The sequence below is a fragment of the Trichogramma pretiosum genome, unplaced genomic scaffold, assembly GCF_000599845.2.
Source record: "Trichogramma pretiosum strain Unisexual culture from Peru unplaced genomic scaffold, Tpre_2.0 scaffold35, whole genome shotgun sequence".
Lineage (NCBI taxonomy): Eukaryota > Metazoa > Arthropoda > Insecta > Hymenoptera > Trichogrammatidae > Trichogramma > Trichogramma pretiosum.
The window spans coordinates 746,259-761,934 of record NW_019640943.1 but is presented as its reverse complement, the minus strand read 5'-3'; the positions used below and the strand labels follow the sequence as shown (position 1 = coordinate 761,934).

At 38.3% G+C, this 15,676-nt stretch overlaps 3 protein-coding genes across 3 annotated transcripts; 2 read left to right on the top strand and 1 right to left on the bottom strand.

Annotated features, from left to right (window-relative positions):
• Positions 1-104: 104 nt before the first annotated feature.
• LOC106653534 (protein RTF2 homolog) lies at positions 105-1,482 on the bottom strand. The gene is made up of 3 exons (XM_014373016.2): positions 1,243-1,482; positions 729-1,109; positions 105-643 (listed from the first exon to the last, which is right to left on the bottom strand). The coding sequence occupies exons 1-3, from the start codon at positions 1,309-1,311 to the stop codon at positions 227-229; spliced, it is 867 nt and encodes a 288-aa protein (XP_014228502.1). The 5' UTR covers positions 1,312-1,482; the 3' UTR covers positions 105-226.
• An 89-nt stretch (positions 1,483-1,571) lies between these two features.
• On the top strand, positions 1,572-4,913 carry LOC106653538 (U4/U6.U5 tri-snRNP-associated protein 1). Its single transcript, XM_023457971.1, has 8 exons — positions 1,572-1,883; positions 1,990-2,063; positions 2,144-2,575; positions 2,880-3,008; positions 3,093-3,836; positions 3,913-4,000; positions 4,064-4,601; positions 4,690-4,913. Exons 1-8 carry the CDS (start codon positions 1,670-1,672, stop codon positions 4,715-4,717), a joined length of 2,247 nt encoding a protein of 748 aa, XP_023313739.1. The 5' UTR covers positions 1,572-1,669; the 3' UTR covers positions 4,718-4,913.
• Positions 4,914-9,173: 4,260 nt separating this feature from the next.
• Positions 9,174-13,313, top strand: LOC111693399 (ankyrin-1-like). The gene is made up of 3 exons (XM_023457941.1): positions 9,174-11,960; positions 12,093-12,260; positions 12,393-13,313. Exons 1-3 carry the CDS (start codon positions 9,288-9,290, stop codon positions 13,311-13,313), a joined length of 3,762 nt encoding a protein of 1,253 aa, XP_023313709.1. The 5' UTR covers positions 9,174-9,287.
• Positions 13,314-15,676: the final 2,363 nt, after the last annotated feature.

The following is a 15,676-nucleotide window of genomic DNA, read 5'->3' as shown; positions in this document are numbered from 1 at the left end:
TTAGAAAGAATGGAACATTTTTTTAAATATAATTACAAGCACATCTTGGCAGAATCTAGGCATTTGTCACAACTGGTCGTATACAAATCAATTAACAACAAAATTTTTAATAAAAAAGCATAATTTTATTTTTCTATACTATGATAATTAAATATGTACACTGATCAATACATAATTTTACAAACTAGTTGATATATTATTTATTTACTAATAAAATGCTGTTGGATTAATTATAAAATGGATTGAAAGTCACCCAGTGAGCTCTCGTTTGCTCTTTCTCAGATTTATGAGTAGTAAAAAGACTTTTCACTACTTCCGATACATTAGGATCTTGAGCAACGCTGTAATCTCCGCTCATTTTATGCATTTTGGGGTCTTTTGGTACCTTAGCCTGTGATCGAGCAGGCATAACTTTCTTTGAATCGCTTGATGTTGCTTTATCTTTTTTATCTTTCTTTTTCTGGCTAGGTTCTCCAGTTTCTTCTTTTACTTCACTTTTTTCTTCTTTTATGTTCTTACGCTTCTTAGACTTTGATTTCCTTCTGGATTCCAGGTTTTCCATCATTTTTGGGAGATCTTCATCATCTGGGTTCAAAACCACTATATCATCATCCACAAATGTTGCAGAACATTTATGACAGTTCTGAAAGTAAAAGCATTATAAGTTAGCTATCAATTTTAGAAATAAAATTATAATCAAAAATCTTTAAAACAGCTTATGTACTTACGTTGCCCTTTATTTCTTTCAATGCACGTTCGCTCATGACACATCCACATTGCCAAAGGAAACAAAATTTATGTTTTCCATTCATTTCCAATCCAGTGACTGGGCAAATGAATTGACTCGAGCCATTATCCTTGTTTCCTCCTTTGATTAAATCTTCACCTTTATAGGCTGGATTCTCAGTCAATTCTAGGGCCTTGATGTCCTTTAAATTTTTAATGTGGGTAGCTGATTCTGGAAGCATGGAACGATCCAACAGTCCTTCAATGACAGCTTCTTTGCTGTAAAGCCTTCCTAGGCCACAAGCAACAATAGGTTTCTGGAGTGGTAATTGCTTGATGGAACAATTTTTCCATCTGTAGTGTAGTTCAGCATCTTTATCTTTCTATTTATTGGTTAAAAAAGGTTAAAATTAGTTGTGAATTCTAGAAAACTTTCTCAACCTTGCTTATTCATCAGAAAATAAACAATACAAAACTGAACAACAACATTTGATGAAGTAATAAAGCAAAACTTACCTGCTCGGGTTTTTTCTTGATTCTGACCAACTCATCTCGTCGCGGAATGGTACCTCCATCGCAACCCATGTTTTATTCGTTGTTTTTGTTTTGATGTATAGCACAAACGAGATCAAAAAGATGCAGTAGAACCTATATTATAGGCAGCACAAGGATTCACTGACCTTACTGCGTGGCTGTCAGAGCAGTAGAGCTTTGATTTTGACAAATCTATATATTGTAATGTAACTGTAATTATTATACTGCGTCGTCACTGTGGTAGTATTAGTAAGGCAGCTAAAGCGACGCTACAATGACTAACGGTGAGTGTCGGTACTAAGGCGCTCGACCCGTACATAATCCAAACACGGCTGCTCGCCAGTTGTTGTCGACCATTTTTTTCTTTGGTTAGTTGGTTTGTCAAATTCTTTATTTTGAATAGAAAAAGATGGGTGGTTCATCTGGTAAAAAACATAAGTCCGATAGGGAGAGAAGCAGTCGGGATTCCAGAAAGAGACGCCGTCGAAGTCGCTCCAGGTCCAAGTCCAGGTCCAGGTCGAGGTCTTACTCACCGGCGTACGACGAGAGGGACAGATACAGGAGCAGCAGCAGACACCACAAGAAGCACAAGAAACGCGAGCGCAGGGATCATGACAGCGATGGTAAGTTCGAGGATCAGTATTTTTTTTTGTATTTATTGATTGATTACATAGAACTTTATCGATTAATGCTTGGCAGTTTTTTAAAGACGAATTTTATCTTCTGCAGTGGAATTCATCGATGAGACTCCGGCACCAGTCAAGACTGTTCAGCCAACTGCTCCTTCTCCACCCAAAATATCGGTAAAATTTCTTTATTTACAAACGTTTACATTGTTTCTTGTTATTTTCTAAAATTATTAAGGCAATTTACTTTCCAACAGGGCAAGGAGTATGATGAGCGGAAGCATACTCACTCGTCGCGCAAGGATGAAAAATCTAGTAAACGTAAGAGGAGTCCGACTCCACCGTCTAGTAGTAAATCCAAGGAATCATTGTCCATCGAAGAAACAAATAAAATTCGAGCCAAGCTTGGGTTGAAACCATTGGAAGTAGACAGTGGACCGAAACCAGGAACTGATGTGTTTAAAGATGATTTGGGTGAATTTCACCATAAACCAGCAGTCAACAATGCAGAGAAAGCAAAAACTGAAAAAATTAGAGAAAAGCTTGCTACGATTAAGCAAAAAAGACAAATTGACTCTGTTTTATCTTCTGTTAAAACATTGGGATCTGATTCAGAAGATGATGATGCTGCAGCATGGGTTGAAAAAAACAGAAGAATTGAAGAAGAAAAGAGAAAAGCTGCGGAAAGAGTAAGTTTTTTATATTTAAAATTTTTTTTCATATTGCAAGGTATTTTTGCCTTTAGAGAGGCACTAAACATGATGGCATGTTTATTGTAAAAAAAGTTATTTACAATGTTCATGTAAACTATCATCATTTTAATACATAAGATTTGGTTGTCTATTTGGTAGTTTTGATGGTATTTAATTCAAGTATTGAGAAACAATTTCTGATTCTCACGACAAAAGAGAAGATTTTTATCTATTAGGCTACCTTCAGACCCTTTATGTATTTTATTTTGCTGACTTAGTAATTAAAATATTTATTTTTTAGGCAAAACTTTTGGATCAAATGGATGAAGAATTTGGTATTGGTCAAATTGCAAAAGAAGAGCTGGCGTATGATAGAGCAAAGGCATATTCAGATAAAGATTTAAAAGGCTTACGTGTAGAACATGATTTGGTAAGTTACTTTAATTTACATAATTTAAATTATAGTTTTGACATCAATATAGAGATTTTAAATTTTAAAAAAATTTTTTTTTAGAATACTTTTAAAGAAGATACTAATGTCATTTTGACACTGAAAGATAAAGATGTGCTGGCTGAGGATGATGACGTTTTAGTAAATGTAAATATGGTTGATGATGAACGTTACAAAAAGAACGTTACAATTAAACAAAAGAAACCAGGATATGATGCTTTTGATGAAAGTCAATATGATGAGTATGGCATGTCAAAGGGTCATATTTTAGAAAAATATGATGAAGAAATCGGTGGAGAAAAACGAGATAGCTTTACTATTGGTATGGTGGATGCAAAGGCCATGATGAGGCAGCAAGCTGAAAGAGAAAAAGAAAAATTAGCTAATAAAAGGTTGGAAACTTTGAATTTCATTGAACCAAAAATAGCTAGTGACTATTATAATGAAGAAGAAATGGAAAAGTTTAAAAAACCTAAGAGAAAGGTTAAAAAAATAAGAAAGAATAAAATGCTCAAAGCTGATGATCTTCTACCGACGAATGAAGATTACATGGGACCTCCAGATGATAAAAGCTTGTTAAAATTAGAAGATGATTTTGAAAAGCCAGTGAAAAAGATAAGGAGTAAAAGCTTGATGCTTAAACCTGAAGACCTTCTCACACCCAAAACTGAGCCCAATGGTCATATCTATGAAGAGGACATGTCAAATAACATTGTGCTAAATGCTACAGCTGAATTTTGTAGGTCTCTTGGTGAAATTCCTACCTATGGTCAAGCTGGTAATCGACGGGATAAACCAGAATTTATGGTACATATCTTCAACTATTATTACTACTACTACTCATTTTCTCAATAATTATTTATTTTATTAACTGTTACATTAGGAATTCGAACTAGAAGCACCCAAACAAGAACCAATGGAGGAAGAAATGGATGACGATCGGGGTACATGGAATCAAGTCGATACAACGAGTAAGAACAATTTTGATGGTTTAAAAAATTATTATGGACAGATACTCAGTTCTTTGCTTTCAGATGCTGTACCCGTAGTTGCCCCAGTTCAAATAGAAGCAATTTTGGACGAGCCAACGCTTGACCAAGGCATCGGCAGCGCTTTGAAATTTGCCATGAGCAAAGGTTATCTCGAGAAGGAAGAAAATAACAGAGCCACTGCATCGAGATTCGCTCATCTCCAGGCTCAAAAATATTCCATCGAGGACAAGGCACACGGCGAGGATGACAAATTCAACAGGAGGGACAGATTCAGTGGGCCAACTATGGATTTCAAAGAGAAAGATGGCTTCAAACCCAACGTCAAATTGGAGTACATCGATGACAACGGTCATCTGCTGAACGCCAAAGAGGCGTTCAGGTATTTATCCCACAAATTCCACGGCAAAGGACCCGGTAAAAATAAGGTGGAAAAACGCATGAAGAAGAACGAACAAGAGAGCCTGTTGAAGAGGATGTCTTCGACCGATACCCCCTTGGGTACTCTCAATCTTCTGCAAGCCAAGCAGAAAGAAACGCAATTGCCGTTCATTGTGCTCAGCGGAAGTAAGCAAGTGCAAACGTGAGTTATCATCATAAACTATCGATTTTAATTAAAAACATTAGACTTGAAAGCAGTTTTAATCTTTTATTTCTTTTTTCTTTTTCAGCCCTACCATTTCAAAATCCAAGATGTGAGATCGCTGTAAATATTTGCCGAAACAATTTATGTACATATATTTATTATATTATTAACGAACCAATCGATTTACTCTTGAAAACACGCAGTCTGTGTTAACTCTGTACCGTGCATGGATATAATCTACGAATAATTTAGAAGCACTATGAAAAAATGTATTTTTTTTTAATACAAAAATATAAGCTCCAAAAAACAAACAAACAAACAAGTTATTATCTCTTGATTTTTGGACCTTTTTTTCAACTTGAAACCAACGCACACCTGTTGCGCTCGGTACCATATAAAATGCACACACATGCTTGTACGCAGCGAAAAGATATATATACTCGCTGTGTCGTCATCATGCGGGTAGTTTAAGATTGAAAATGTATTTATTTATCATCTGCGATATCTATATAGGTACGTGCGGTTGCACAAGAGAATGACTTATTAACCACATTTTCACTCGATTTTTAATTAAATCGTCGTTACACCTCCTCGAATGCGTTCACAATTAACCCTTTGAGTAACGCGTAATTAATCGGTCTCTGAATTACAGCCGGCGAGGGACAAAGAGAGAACGAGAAAACAAAAAAAAAATCGCGTATTTATCTCAATCTCGAGCGATATATCACTCACGAATTATTTTTTGTACCTTTTTTCGTACAATTGTGCACGCGCGCGAAGCGGCGAAACATTAAAAAAAAATTGGATCGCTATATTATACATTAACGCACACTCACACGCGCGCGCGAGACGGTCTTATAATAACAAAAATCGCGATTTACGCGCACACAGGCTCGAAGTATAAGAAGAAGAGGCAGTAAAAATAAAAAATAAAAAGAAGGAATACATCCATCAACGTCTCATTATCAAGGGCGATCATCTCCTCTCTCTGTCTGTCTCTCACACACTGCATCGGTGGCGCGGCGCCCCCAAGAGTAAAAAAAAAAAAAGGCGGATAGGAGCGCATATACACAAACACGAGCTACGTCGTGCGTTGTGTACATACAGGTACATACGCGCGCGTATGCTAATCTCGCGATTCTCGCGCGTTGTACATCACGGTGCAGCGTATAATGCACATATAGACGCACTTTAAAGAGGAAGACCTCCTACTTTTCACGCCCTTACTTCTCACGTTTTATGTATACGGCTTATATATATAAAGAAACGCCGACGCCGTCGCGCGCATCGTCTAGAGAGAGAGAGATAATTTCGCGATTGTAGATACGAAATTTCGTAACGTAATGAATCCGAATTACTTTTGATTTTTCACGCTTACGCTGTAATGAGACGTTGTGAATGTAATTACGCGTCGATGCTTGCAAATAATTGCAAATGATTCGATCGTCTCTCGCGTGCAATCCTCTTAAATTGACATTGTCCATTATAGAAGATTATTGAAAAATCAATGCGTGATGAATCGATCACCAATGCGGCGTCACGCCATAAGGTCTGGAGTGGCAAATTTTGGTATGGATAATAGAAACCTTTTATTACATAAACGTTTACAACGGATTTATTTACTCGATGAACTCCTTTTTGGAAGCCATAAATTCGTCGACAAGTTAGACTTTTAAATCGTTTACACTCTTCTAAGAACAATGTATAAACAAATAAATCGATACCTTAATTATCAACAATATGATCATTAACGATTTTGATACAATCCTTGGAATACTGATCGTGTTTACAGCAAAAACAAATTAGTTTGAACTTTGTCTTTCCGGATTAAATAAGCCATTATAATAGAGATAAACTTTACTTATTCAATTTACGTGGAACAAATCGAATGATCCATCTTTTATTGTATAGGCTCCAAAATGGATAAGAGTAAGAAGAAATTTGAAGAAGTTGTTGTTTCAGGCGAAAAAAAATACGTTTGTGATATTTGCCAGGAGGCATTTACACTGGAATCAGCCATGGTAGAACACCGAATCACAATTCACAATGACCGAAAAAACTACTCGTGCGACAAGTGCAAAGAAAAATTTGATTTTCGAAGTCATTTGAGTAGACACCAATTATCAGTTCACAAAGTTTGCAAAAATGTCGCGTGTGACAGGTGCGAGAGAAAATTTGAAAATAAATCATCTTTACTTAAGCACAAAAAAATATTTCACGAAGTTTTCAAAGATTATTTATGTGAAAAGTGTGCCAAGAGATTTGCAAATAAAAACAGTTTGGTCATTCATATAAAGACAGTCCATGATGGTCGGAAAGGTCACAAAGATTTTGCATGTGATAAGTGTGAAAAGAAATTTGGACTCAAATGGATTTTGCTTTTACACCAAAGGACAGTTCACGAAGGTCGCAAAGATTTCTCATGTGACAAGTGCGAAAATAAATTCGGTGAACGAGGCACTTTGATCAAACATCAAAAGACAGTCCACGAAAGTCGAAAAGATTACCGATGTGACAAGTGCGATATGAAATTCGGACTTAAATGGACTATGATTCAGCACCAAAAGATGGTACACGAAGGTCGCAAAGATTACTCGTGCGACAATTGCGAGAAGGTATTTGGAATAAAATCGAATTTATTCAAGCATCAAAGGACAGTTCACGAGGGTCGGAAAGATTACGCATGTGACAAATGCGACAAGAAATTTGGACGAAAATCGAGTTTGCTCTACCACCAAAAGGCAGTACACGATGGTCGCAAAGATTACGCGTGTAACGAGTGCGAGAAAAAATTCGGACATAAACAACATTTGCTCCGCCATCGAAAAATAGTACACGGAGGTCGCAAAGATTACGCATGCGACAAGTGCGAGAAAAAATTTATCGAAAAAAGGTGTTTGTTCGTGCACGTAAAGACGGTACACGAGCGCCGCAGGGATTTCACTTGCGATAAATGTGAGAAGAAATTTGGACTCAAATCGAATTTGCTGAAGCACCAAAAGACAGTACACGAAGGTCGGAAAGATTACGCATGTAACAATTGTGGGAAGGTATTTGGACTAAAATCGAATTTGCTCGTTCACCAAATGATAGTTCATGAAGGTCGCAAAGATTTTGCATGTGATAAGTGCGAAAAGAAATTTGGAGGTCGAAGCAATTTGATAAAACACCAAAAAATAGTCCACGAAGGTCGGAAAGATTACTTATGCGACAATTGCGGGAAGGCATTTGGACTAAAATCCAATTTGCTCTCGCACCAAAAACTAGTCCACGAGAATCAAAAAGATTTCGCGTGCAACAAGTGCGAGAGGAAATTTGGACTAAAATCCGATTTGATCAGACACGAAAAGTCAATTCACGAAGATCGCAGAGATTATGCTTGTGACAAGTGCGAGAAAAAATTTGGACGTAAACATCATTTGGTCGCTCACCAAGGGAAAGCACACGAAGGTCGTTAAAAGTGTACATACGAACAAGTGCGAGAAAAAATTTGGACGAAAAGTGTAATTTCTCAGACATAATTCGATTTTTCATCAAATAGCCGTACACGAAGGTTGCAAAGATTAAACATGCTACTATGGCGAGAAAAAATGATGATTGACAATTATAAATATGTTTGGATATATAAACTTATATAAATTTTAATAAAACTGATGCCGAAATGATTGAGTCTTACCTGATGTAAAATATCCATTACACCTTTGTTCACTGTTGTTGTGTGGTGTATTATTTGTCAACAAAATTGCGCGTACTACTAATTATTATTCTCTGTTAATTTTTTGGCTGTTTAATTCTTAGTTTCTCGTTCAACAATTCCAGATTTTTTTTCGCGTATTGTTTGTAGCTGTGAGTGGGGCTAGCATTAATTAAATCGATAGTTGATTTTCGATAAAACTCACCTGGTGTTATGCTGAATACTACTTACAAATTTTGATGAACTTGAAAAAATCTAAAGTAGGACGCGATCAATAATAACAATAAGTTTTACCAAAACAACTAGAGTAGAAAATATTCAATAATTTAATTGCTACCAAAAAATGTTTTCCACATTTCTTCAAAAGTAGTGACACACGTGAGTCGATGAATTTTTGGCTATTTTTTCAATAATAATCTTAGTTTTCCCGATAAACTCTAGTTTCGTGTTAAAAAAACGTCTTTAATCCCGAAATATTTTCGGTATATATTTATGTCTATCGGAAAAATATCTATTCAAGATTGTTGCCTTCAACTTTCAAGATGAAGAATCGATCGAGTCAAAAATTGATAATCAATTACCAAAACTCAAAAGAAGATACTCGACTGAATATCCGTGTAAGACACGCGGTCATAAGATTGCGGTCGTAAAACCTATCTATTCGGTCAACGCGACGTTCCAAAAAGTCACATTTTGTATTTTTACCGACTTTCTGGCTTTTGCGACTTGCGAGGGCCGTGCGAATCAAGTCTCAACTCGTCTTGAGAAAAAAAAAGGCGCGCAGAGTCGTAAACGGTCGGCAGTTAGCACTCAGCTCAGCAGTCGGCTGCGGCTCGGCACAGTTCAGTACGAGTTACGACGCCGCACAGTTAACAAAGAAAGGTCAACGAGAACAGAAAGTGATTCTTGTGAAGTGTATATCATCTTTATAAATTATAAACAATAAACGATTGAAAAGTGATCAAGTTTGTAAAAGTGTGTGTAGAACAATGGCCGAAGACGATCAAAACTGCATCAAAAAATTGAAAATTATGCGAGGAGAGGTTAATTGGGAGATAAATAATGAACGACGAAAATTTCTCAATCAATTCTATACTTTGATCGAAAATTGGGAGGGTCAATTGCCAAATCTTCCAGACATTTTTCAAAGCGAAGAAATTGATTGGCTCCTCAAGCAGCATGTCAAAATCATGTGCAAAAGCAAAGTTATACTCAAAAAATCTCTACTACTCGATTTCGTAATCCGGTGCGGCTACAAAGACCAGCCCAAAGTCAATGAAGACGGCAGGCCATTGTTGCGTCGCACCACACCAATACACATGGTGGCTAGACACGAATATAGCCTTTCTTTGCACTACATTACTCGGGATCTCTTCAAAATATACGACAGATTCGATGTGAATTATAACGACGAAAAGTCATGCTACACACATTTCCATGTAGCTTGCCGGTATGGCTGTGACGAGGTCGTTGAGAAATTTCTCGAGTTCGGCCAGGATCCCAATTGCTTTCCTGATCAAGAAACTAATGCGAGCTCTGTCGATCCGCCGCTACGCTTGGCTCTTGTTAACAGTCACAAGCAAGTTGTGAGATTGTTGCTGAGATTTGGGGCGGATCCAAACTTGACCGACGCAGAGGGGTCGACACCTCTGCATCTTATTTGCGATCACTGCGACGATGACTTCATGGAGATGTTTTTCAAGATCAACGAAGACATGCATCGGACTCTGCAAGTCGACGCCCTCGACAACCATGGATGGGCCCCGCTGCACTTGGTTCTGGATCGTCGCCTGAAGAAAAAAACCGAATTGTTACTGTCGAGAGGCGCAAATCCGAATTTGGTTAACGCGGATGGAAAGTCACCGTTACACATGATATGCACGAGAGACCAGGAATTCGATAATTATGATAGTGATGGTAGTGATGATAGTAAGGATAGTAAGGATAGTGATGATAGTAAAGATAGTAACGACGAAAGTGAAAGTCATGATGTTGAAGATTATAAGTTGATGGAGATATTTTTCAAGACCTGCGACGAAAAACATCAAACGGTGGATGTCGACGCTCGAGACGATTTCGGACGGACACCACTGCACTTGGTTGTTCGTGACAAAACCGAGAAACTAGCGGAACTACTTTTGAGAAGGGGTGCCAATCCGAATCGAACCAACTCGGGTGGATTAACTGCTCTGCACATCATGTGCAAAGAAGGTCAAGGCGATGATGATATTGATAATGATTACGTTGATGAAGAATTTGTTGAGCTATTTTTCAAGATCACGGACGAGATGCAGCAGTCGGTCAAGGTCGACGCCGTGGATGAGAAGGGCAACACACCGCTGTACTATGCTTTACATAGTGGCGCCGGAAAAGTAGTCGAACTACTGTTGAGAAACGGCGCGGATCCGAACTTAGCCGACGCAGAAGGATTGACTCCTCTGCACATTCTTTGCCAGCCAGACTTTAATCTTTATTACAACGATCAAAATTTGTTAGAAATTTTCTTCGAGGTTAATAAGGACAAACATAAGAAATTACAGGTCGATGCCATGGACAAGAAGGGCAACGCACCGTTGCATTTAGCTCTGCAGAAAAGTAACAAGAAGGTGATTGAATTGTTGCTGATGAACGGCGCCAACCTAAATTTGCCCGATGCGGAGGGATCGACTCCTCTGCACATCATTTGCAAGAAAACAGTTCGTCGTAGCGACGTAGATAATCATCGTGATCTGTTAAAGATGTTCTTCGAGGTGAGTAACGTGAAAAATCAGCCGATGCAAGTCGACGCCTTCGACAAGGAGGGCAACGCACCGTTGCACTTGGCTCTGAATCGCAATAACGCCGACAGGATAATAGTCGCGTTACTACTGAGCAACGGCGCCAACCCGAATCTGGCCGATGCGAACGGATCGACTCCTCTGCATATGATGTGGAAACATTATTACAATGGCTATAAACTTGCGAAGATATTTTTCGATATCAGCGATGAAAATGACCAAACGCTGCAGGTCGACGCTCGGGACAAGTTGGGCCGGACACCGCTGCACGTGGCTTTGGAATACGGTGACAGAGTCTCGACCGAATTGCTGCTTAGAAGAGGTGCCAACCCGAACTTGGCCGATGCAGAGGGATTGACTCCTTTGCACGTAATTTGCAAAGAATACGACGAAGATGAATATTCTGACGATGACAGCGACGATGATGGTGGTAACAAAGGCCTGGCAAAGTTATTTTTACAGATCAACGACGAAATTCAGCAGACTGTGCAAATCGATGCCATAGACAGGATGGGTCGGACACCGCTGCACTATGCTCTAAGTGTTGGTGCCAGAAGCATAGTCAAATTGCTGTTAAGAAGAAGAGCCGACCCGAACTTGGCCGATGCAGAGGGATTGACTCCTTTGCACGTAATTTGCAAAGAATACGACGAAGATGAATATTCTGACGGTGACAGCGACGATGATGATAATAACCTGGCAAAGCTGTTTTTCCAGATCAACGACGAAATTCAGCAGACTGTGCAAATCGATGCCATAGACAGGATGGGTCGGACACCGCTGCACTTGGCATTGGAATACGGTGACAGAGTCTCGACCGAATTGCTGCTTAGAAGAGGCGCTAACCCGAATTTTGCTGACTCAGAAGGATTGACTCCTCTGCATGTAATTTGCAAAAGAAACGAAGACGACGACGAGGACGATGACGATGATGACTACGATGACGAGGACGATGACGATGATGACGACGATGATGACGACGATGATGTTGATGACCTGGCAAAGCTGTTTTTCCAGATCAACGAGGAAATTCAGCAAACAGTGCAGGTCAATGCCAGGGATATGTTAGGCAAAGCACCGCTGCACTATGCTCTAGGCGTTGGCGCCAGAAGCGTAGTCAAATTGCTGTTAAGAAGAAGAGCCGACCCGAACTTGGCCGATGCAGAGGGATTGACTCCTCTGCATGTCATTTGCAAAACATACAACGACGACGATGACGACGATGATGATGACGACGATGACGATGACGAGGACGATGATGGCGATGATGACGATGATGATGATGATGATAATAACCTGGTAAAGCTGTTTTTCCAGATCAACGACGAAATTCAGCAAACAGTGCAGGTCAATGCCAGGGATATGTTGGGCAACGCACCGCTGCACTATGCTCTAGGCGTTGGCGACAGAAGCGTAGTCAAATTGCTGTTAAGACGAGGTGCCGACCAGAATTTGGCCAACGAGGCTGGAGCAACACCTCTGCATATCATTTGCCAGACTAAAAACGCCAATAGATTGACAAAGATATTTTTCAAGATCAACGACGACATCCAGGAGACCGTACAGGTCGACGTTCGAGACAAATTTGGTCGGACACCACTGCAGTGGGCCGTGGCTAAGCTCAAGACGCATTGCTTCAAAAGTCTGCTGGATCGTGGTGCCGATGTATCCAGCTTCGATTTTCCCACCGAGAATTACTTTGCCGAAAATTACAGACCACCTCGTGGAGTCGGGAGTGCTGTGTACAACACTATGTTCATCCTGAAGTCCCTGGAAGAAAGAGGATTTAACTTGGACCAAAACATCGCCTTGATGATCATGAAATTTTTCGCCAAACACGGATTGATCACTGATGAGTCTGTAGATATGGACGAATGTTTGCGTAGCGATGAATACTTCGCGAGAGAGGCCAAAGAACACATGATGACGCCGATCCTGTCATTCTACGATTTTCTTCGTCTGCCATATGAAGAGGCAGAGAAAATATTCACACTTAAAAATTACGAGGAGTTAACATCTGAAATTTTGGATCATTATGATAAATCTCACACAAAGTTTATTTTGTTCCTGTGCGAGATATTAACTACAAGATTTTTCCAGAGATGGACCCTGGAATTTTTTATGACACTAACGCAATACCAGCTGCCGATTCTCTGCTGTGATATAATCATCCAGCAATTGCGATTAAAAGATTTGTGGTGCATTTGCCTGGCAGCCGCTGATCAAAATCTGGAATAAGTCAAGCGATTTCGAAACCTTTATGCATCAGTAAATGATAGAAGACAATAAAGATAGAGACTCAGAAGAGCTGTTCAATCGACACTCGCTACAGCTTTTACGTCTATTTTGAGTCTCTATCTTTAAAAGTGAATATTGAGATTAAAATAAATGCAAAAAAGAGCCAATGATATTATAGTTAAATTTATACACTTCTGTAAAGATTAAATTTGAAATTATGTTTAAAAATTACAATTAATTCATTGCAAATAGTTAGCAATATAAAATCATATTAAAAACAAAACTTTCTTTGTAGAAGAAAAAATAAAGATATCTTCATGAATAAGTCTTGATGTATGTAACAACTTATTTACCCCAAAAAATCCATTTTAAAATTAATTAATTGAAAATGTAGGTTATCATTCAATAATAAACCATACTGAAAAAAAGTTATTCGAGAGATTGAATGGAGCATTGAAATAAAATTAATAACAATTTCTAATACTTCCACGTTCGTCACAAAATTGAAGGATATTCACGTGAAAGTGTAAAATTATATGTGAGTGTAAATGTCTTCATTGTGTCTAAATGTCGCGATATAAATCTCACTTTCCTAGGGTTTGCTGTGATTATGTTATCTTCATTCTGTGAGATTTCGAAACATCTTTTTCTCCAAATGATCTGGGATAAATCTCGCATTCGAAGGATATTTTACGGATGAAAAAAATGTATGAAAAAATATTATCCATCTTAAATTAATATTTCGATCTAATGAACACGGCTTCTTGGGAATAATTAATCGATAAGGCATGAATCCTTTCCTTTTCTGTGGAATAAATCGCACTTTCTAACATTTGCCTTGCACTTGTTACGCCCATATGCTAATCTAACTTTGGCAATCACGATATGGCGCGGGGATGGAAAGTTTGGAATAAACATCAAATTTGTTCATTATAAATGTATATTAGAATCAATTTACTCGATGTTTGTGTAAACTTGATGGGGTCGGTCGGGAGCTTAGTTTTAGAAGGTCAAAAAATTCTTCATCGTTGACAAGTTAAAATTTTAAATTGATTCAAGAGTTGTAAAAATAATTTAAACACATAAATGGGTACTTCAATAGTAAACAATATCATCATTAACAATTTTGACATTTTTCCCTGATACACTGATCGTGTTTATATTAAAATCGAATTAGTTTTAATATAATTCTTTCCTATAAAACAAGTCTCAATACCATGAGATAAATTTGACTTATTCTATTTCCTGAATGGAATAATCCGTAGTGTATTTGAGGCTTTAAAATGGATGTAAGTGAAAAGAAACCCGAGGAAAATGTATCGGAAAATAATTTTAGTGAACATGATATTGTGGTTTCGAATGACACACAGCACGTTTGTGATGTTTGTCAGGAGACATTTACACTAGAATCAAGCATGATAACTCACCGAGTCACAATTCACAATGAACGCAAAAATTACGCCTGCGACAAGTGCGAAAAAAAATTTGTAAAAAAATCAAGTTTATTGGCGCATCAAAAGTTGGTACACAAAGATCGCGAAGATTTCACGTGCAACAAGTGCGAAAAAAAATTTGAAAATAAACAGAGTTTGCTCACGCATATAAATACAGTACACGACGGTCGCAAAGATTTTGCAGGTGACAATTGTGGGAAGAAATTTGGAAAAAAATGGCATTTGCTCAAACACCAAGAAGTAATCCACGAAGGCCGCAAAGATTACGAATGCCATAAATGCGAAAAGAAATTTGGACGCAAATCGACTTTACTTTTTCACCAAAAGACAGTTCATGATCATCGCAAAGTTTATGAATGTGAACAATGCCAGAGTAAATTCGGAAGAAATTCGGAATTGCTCTCCCACCAAAAAACAGTTCACGAGGGACGGAAAGATTTTGCATGTGACCAATGTGAAAGAAAATTCGCAAAAAAATCGAATTTACTCGGACACCAGAGGAAAGTACACGAAGGTCGTAAAGATTTCGTATGCGGCAATTGTAAGAAAAAATGTCCGAGTAAATCAAATTTGTTGGTACACCAAAAGACAGTCCATGAGGGTCGAAGAGATTACGAATGCGACAATTGCGAAAAGAAATTTGGACAAAAAACGAATTTGCTTACCCACCGCAAATTAGTCCACGAAGGTCTAAAAGATTACGCATGCCATAAATGCGAGAAGAAATTTGGCCTTAAACAGCATCTGCTTTCGCACCTAAAGACGGTACACGAAGGCCGAAAAGATTATGAATGTGATGAGTGTAAGAAAAAATTTGGACAAAAATCTAGTTTGCTTACCCACCACAAATTAGTCCACGAAAGTCGAAAAGATTTCGCATGCGACAAATGCGAAAAGAAATTTGGACGA

Bases quoted from the DNA above. Each gene is read 5' to 3' on its own strand.
- LOC106653538 (XM_023457971.1), top strand. From the start codon at position 1,670: ATGGGTGGTTCATCTGGTAAAAAACATAAGTCCGATAGGGAGAGAAGC. The intron at 2,064-2,143 runs GTAAAATTTCTT...ACTTTCCAACAG, and splicing joins CTTCTCCACCCAAAATATCG to GGCAAGGAGTATGATGAGCG. The intron at 2,576-2,879 runs GTAAGTTTTTTA...TTTATTTTTTAG, and splicing joins AGAGAAAAGCTGCGGAAAGA to GCAAAACTTTTGGATCAAAT.
- LOC106653534 (XM_014373016.2), bottom strand. From the start codon at position 1,311: ATGGGTTGCGATGGAGGTACCATTCCGCGACGAGATGAGTTGGTCAGA. The intron at 1,110-1,242 runs GTAAGTTTTGCT...ACCAATAAATAG, and splicing joins TCAAGAAAAAACCCGAGCAG to AAAGATAAAGATGCTGAACT. The intron at 644-728 runs GTAAGTACATAA...TTTTACTTTCAG, and splicing joins TGAAAGAAATAAAGGGCAAC to AACTGTCATAAATGTTCTGC.
- LOC111693399 (XM_023457941.1), top strand. From the start codon at position 9,288: ATGGCCGAAGACGATCAAAACTGCATCAAAAAATTGAAAATTATGCGA. The intron at 11,961-12,092 runs GTAATTTGCAAA...CTGTTTTTCCAG, and splicing joins AAGGATTGACTCCTCTGCAT to ATCAACGAGGAAATTCAGCA. The intron at 12,261-12,392 runs GTCATTTGCAAA...CTGTTTTTCCAG, and splicing joins AGGGATTGACTCCTCTGCAT to ATCAACGACGAAATTCAGCA.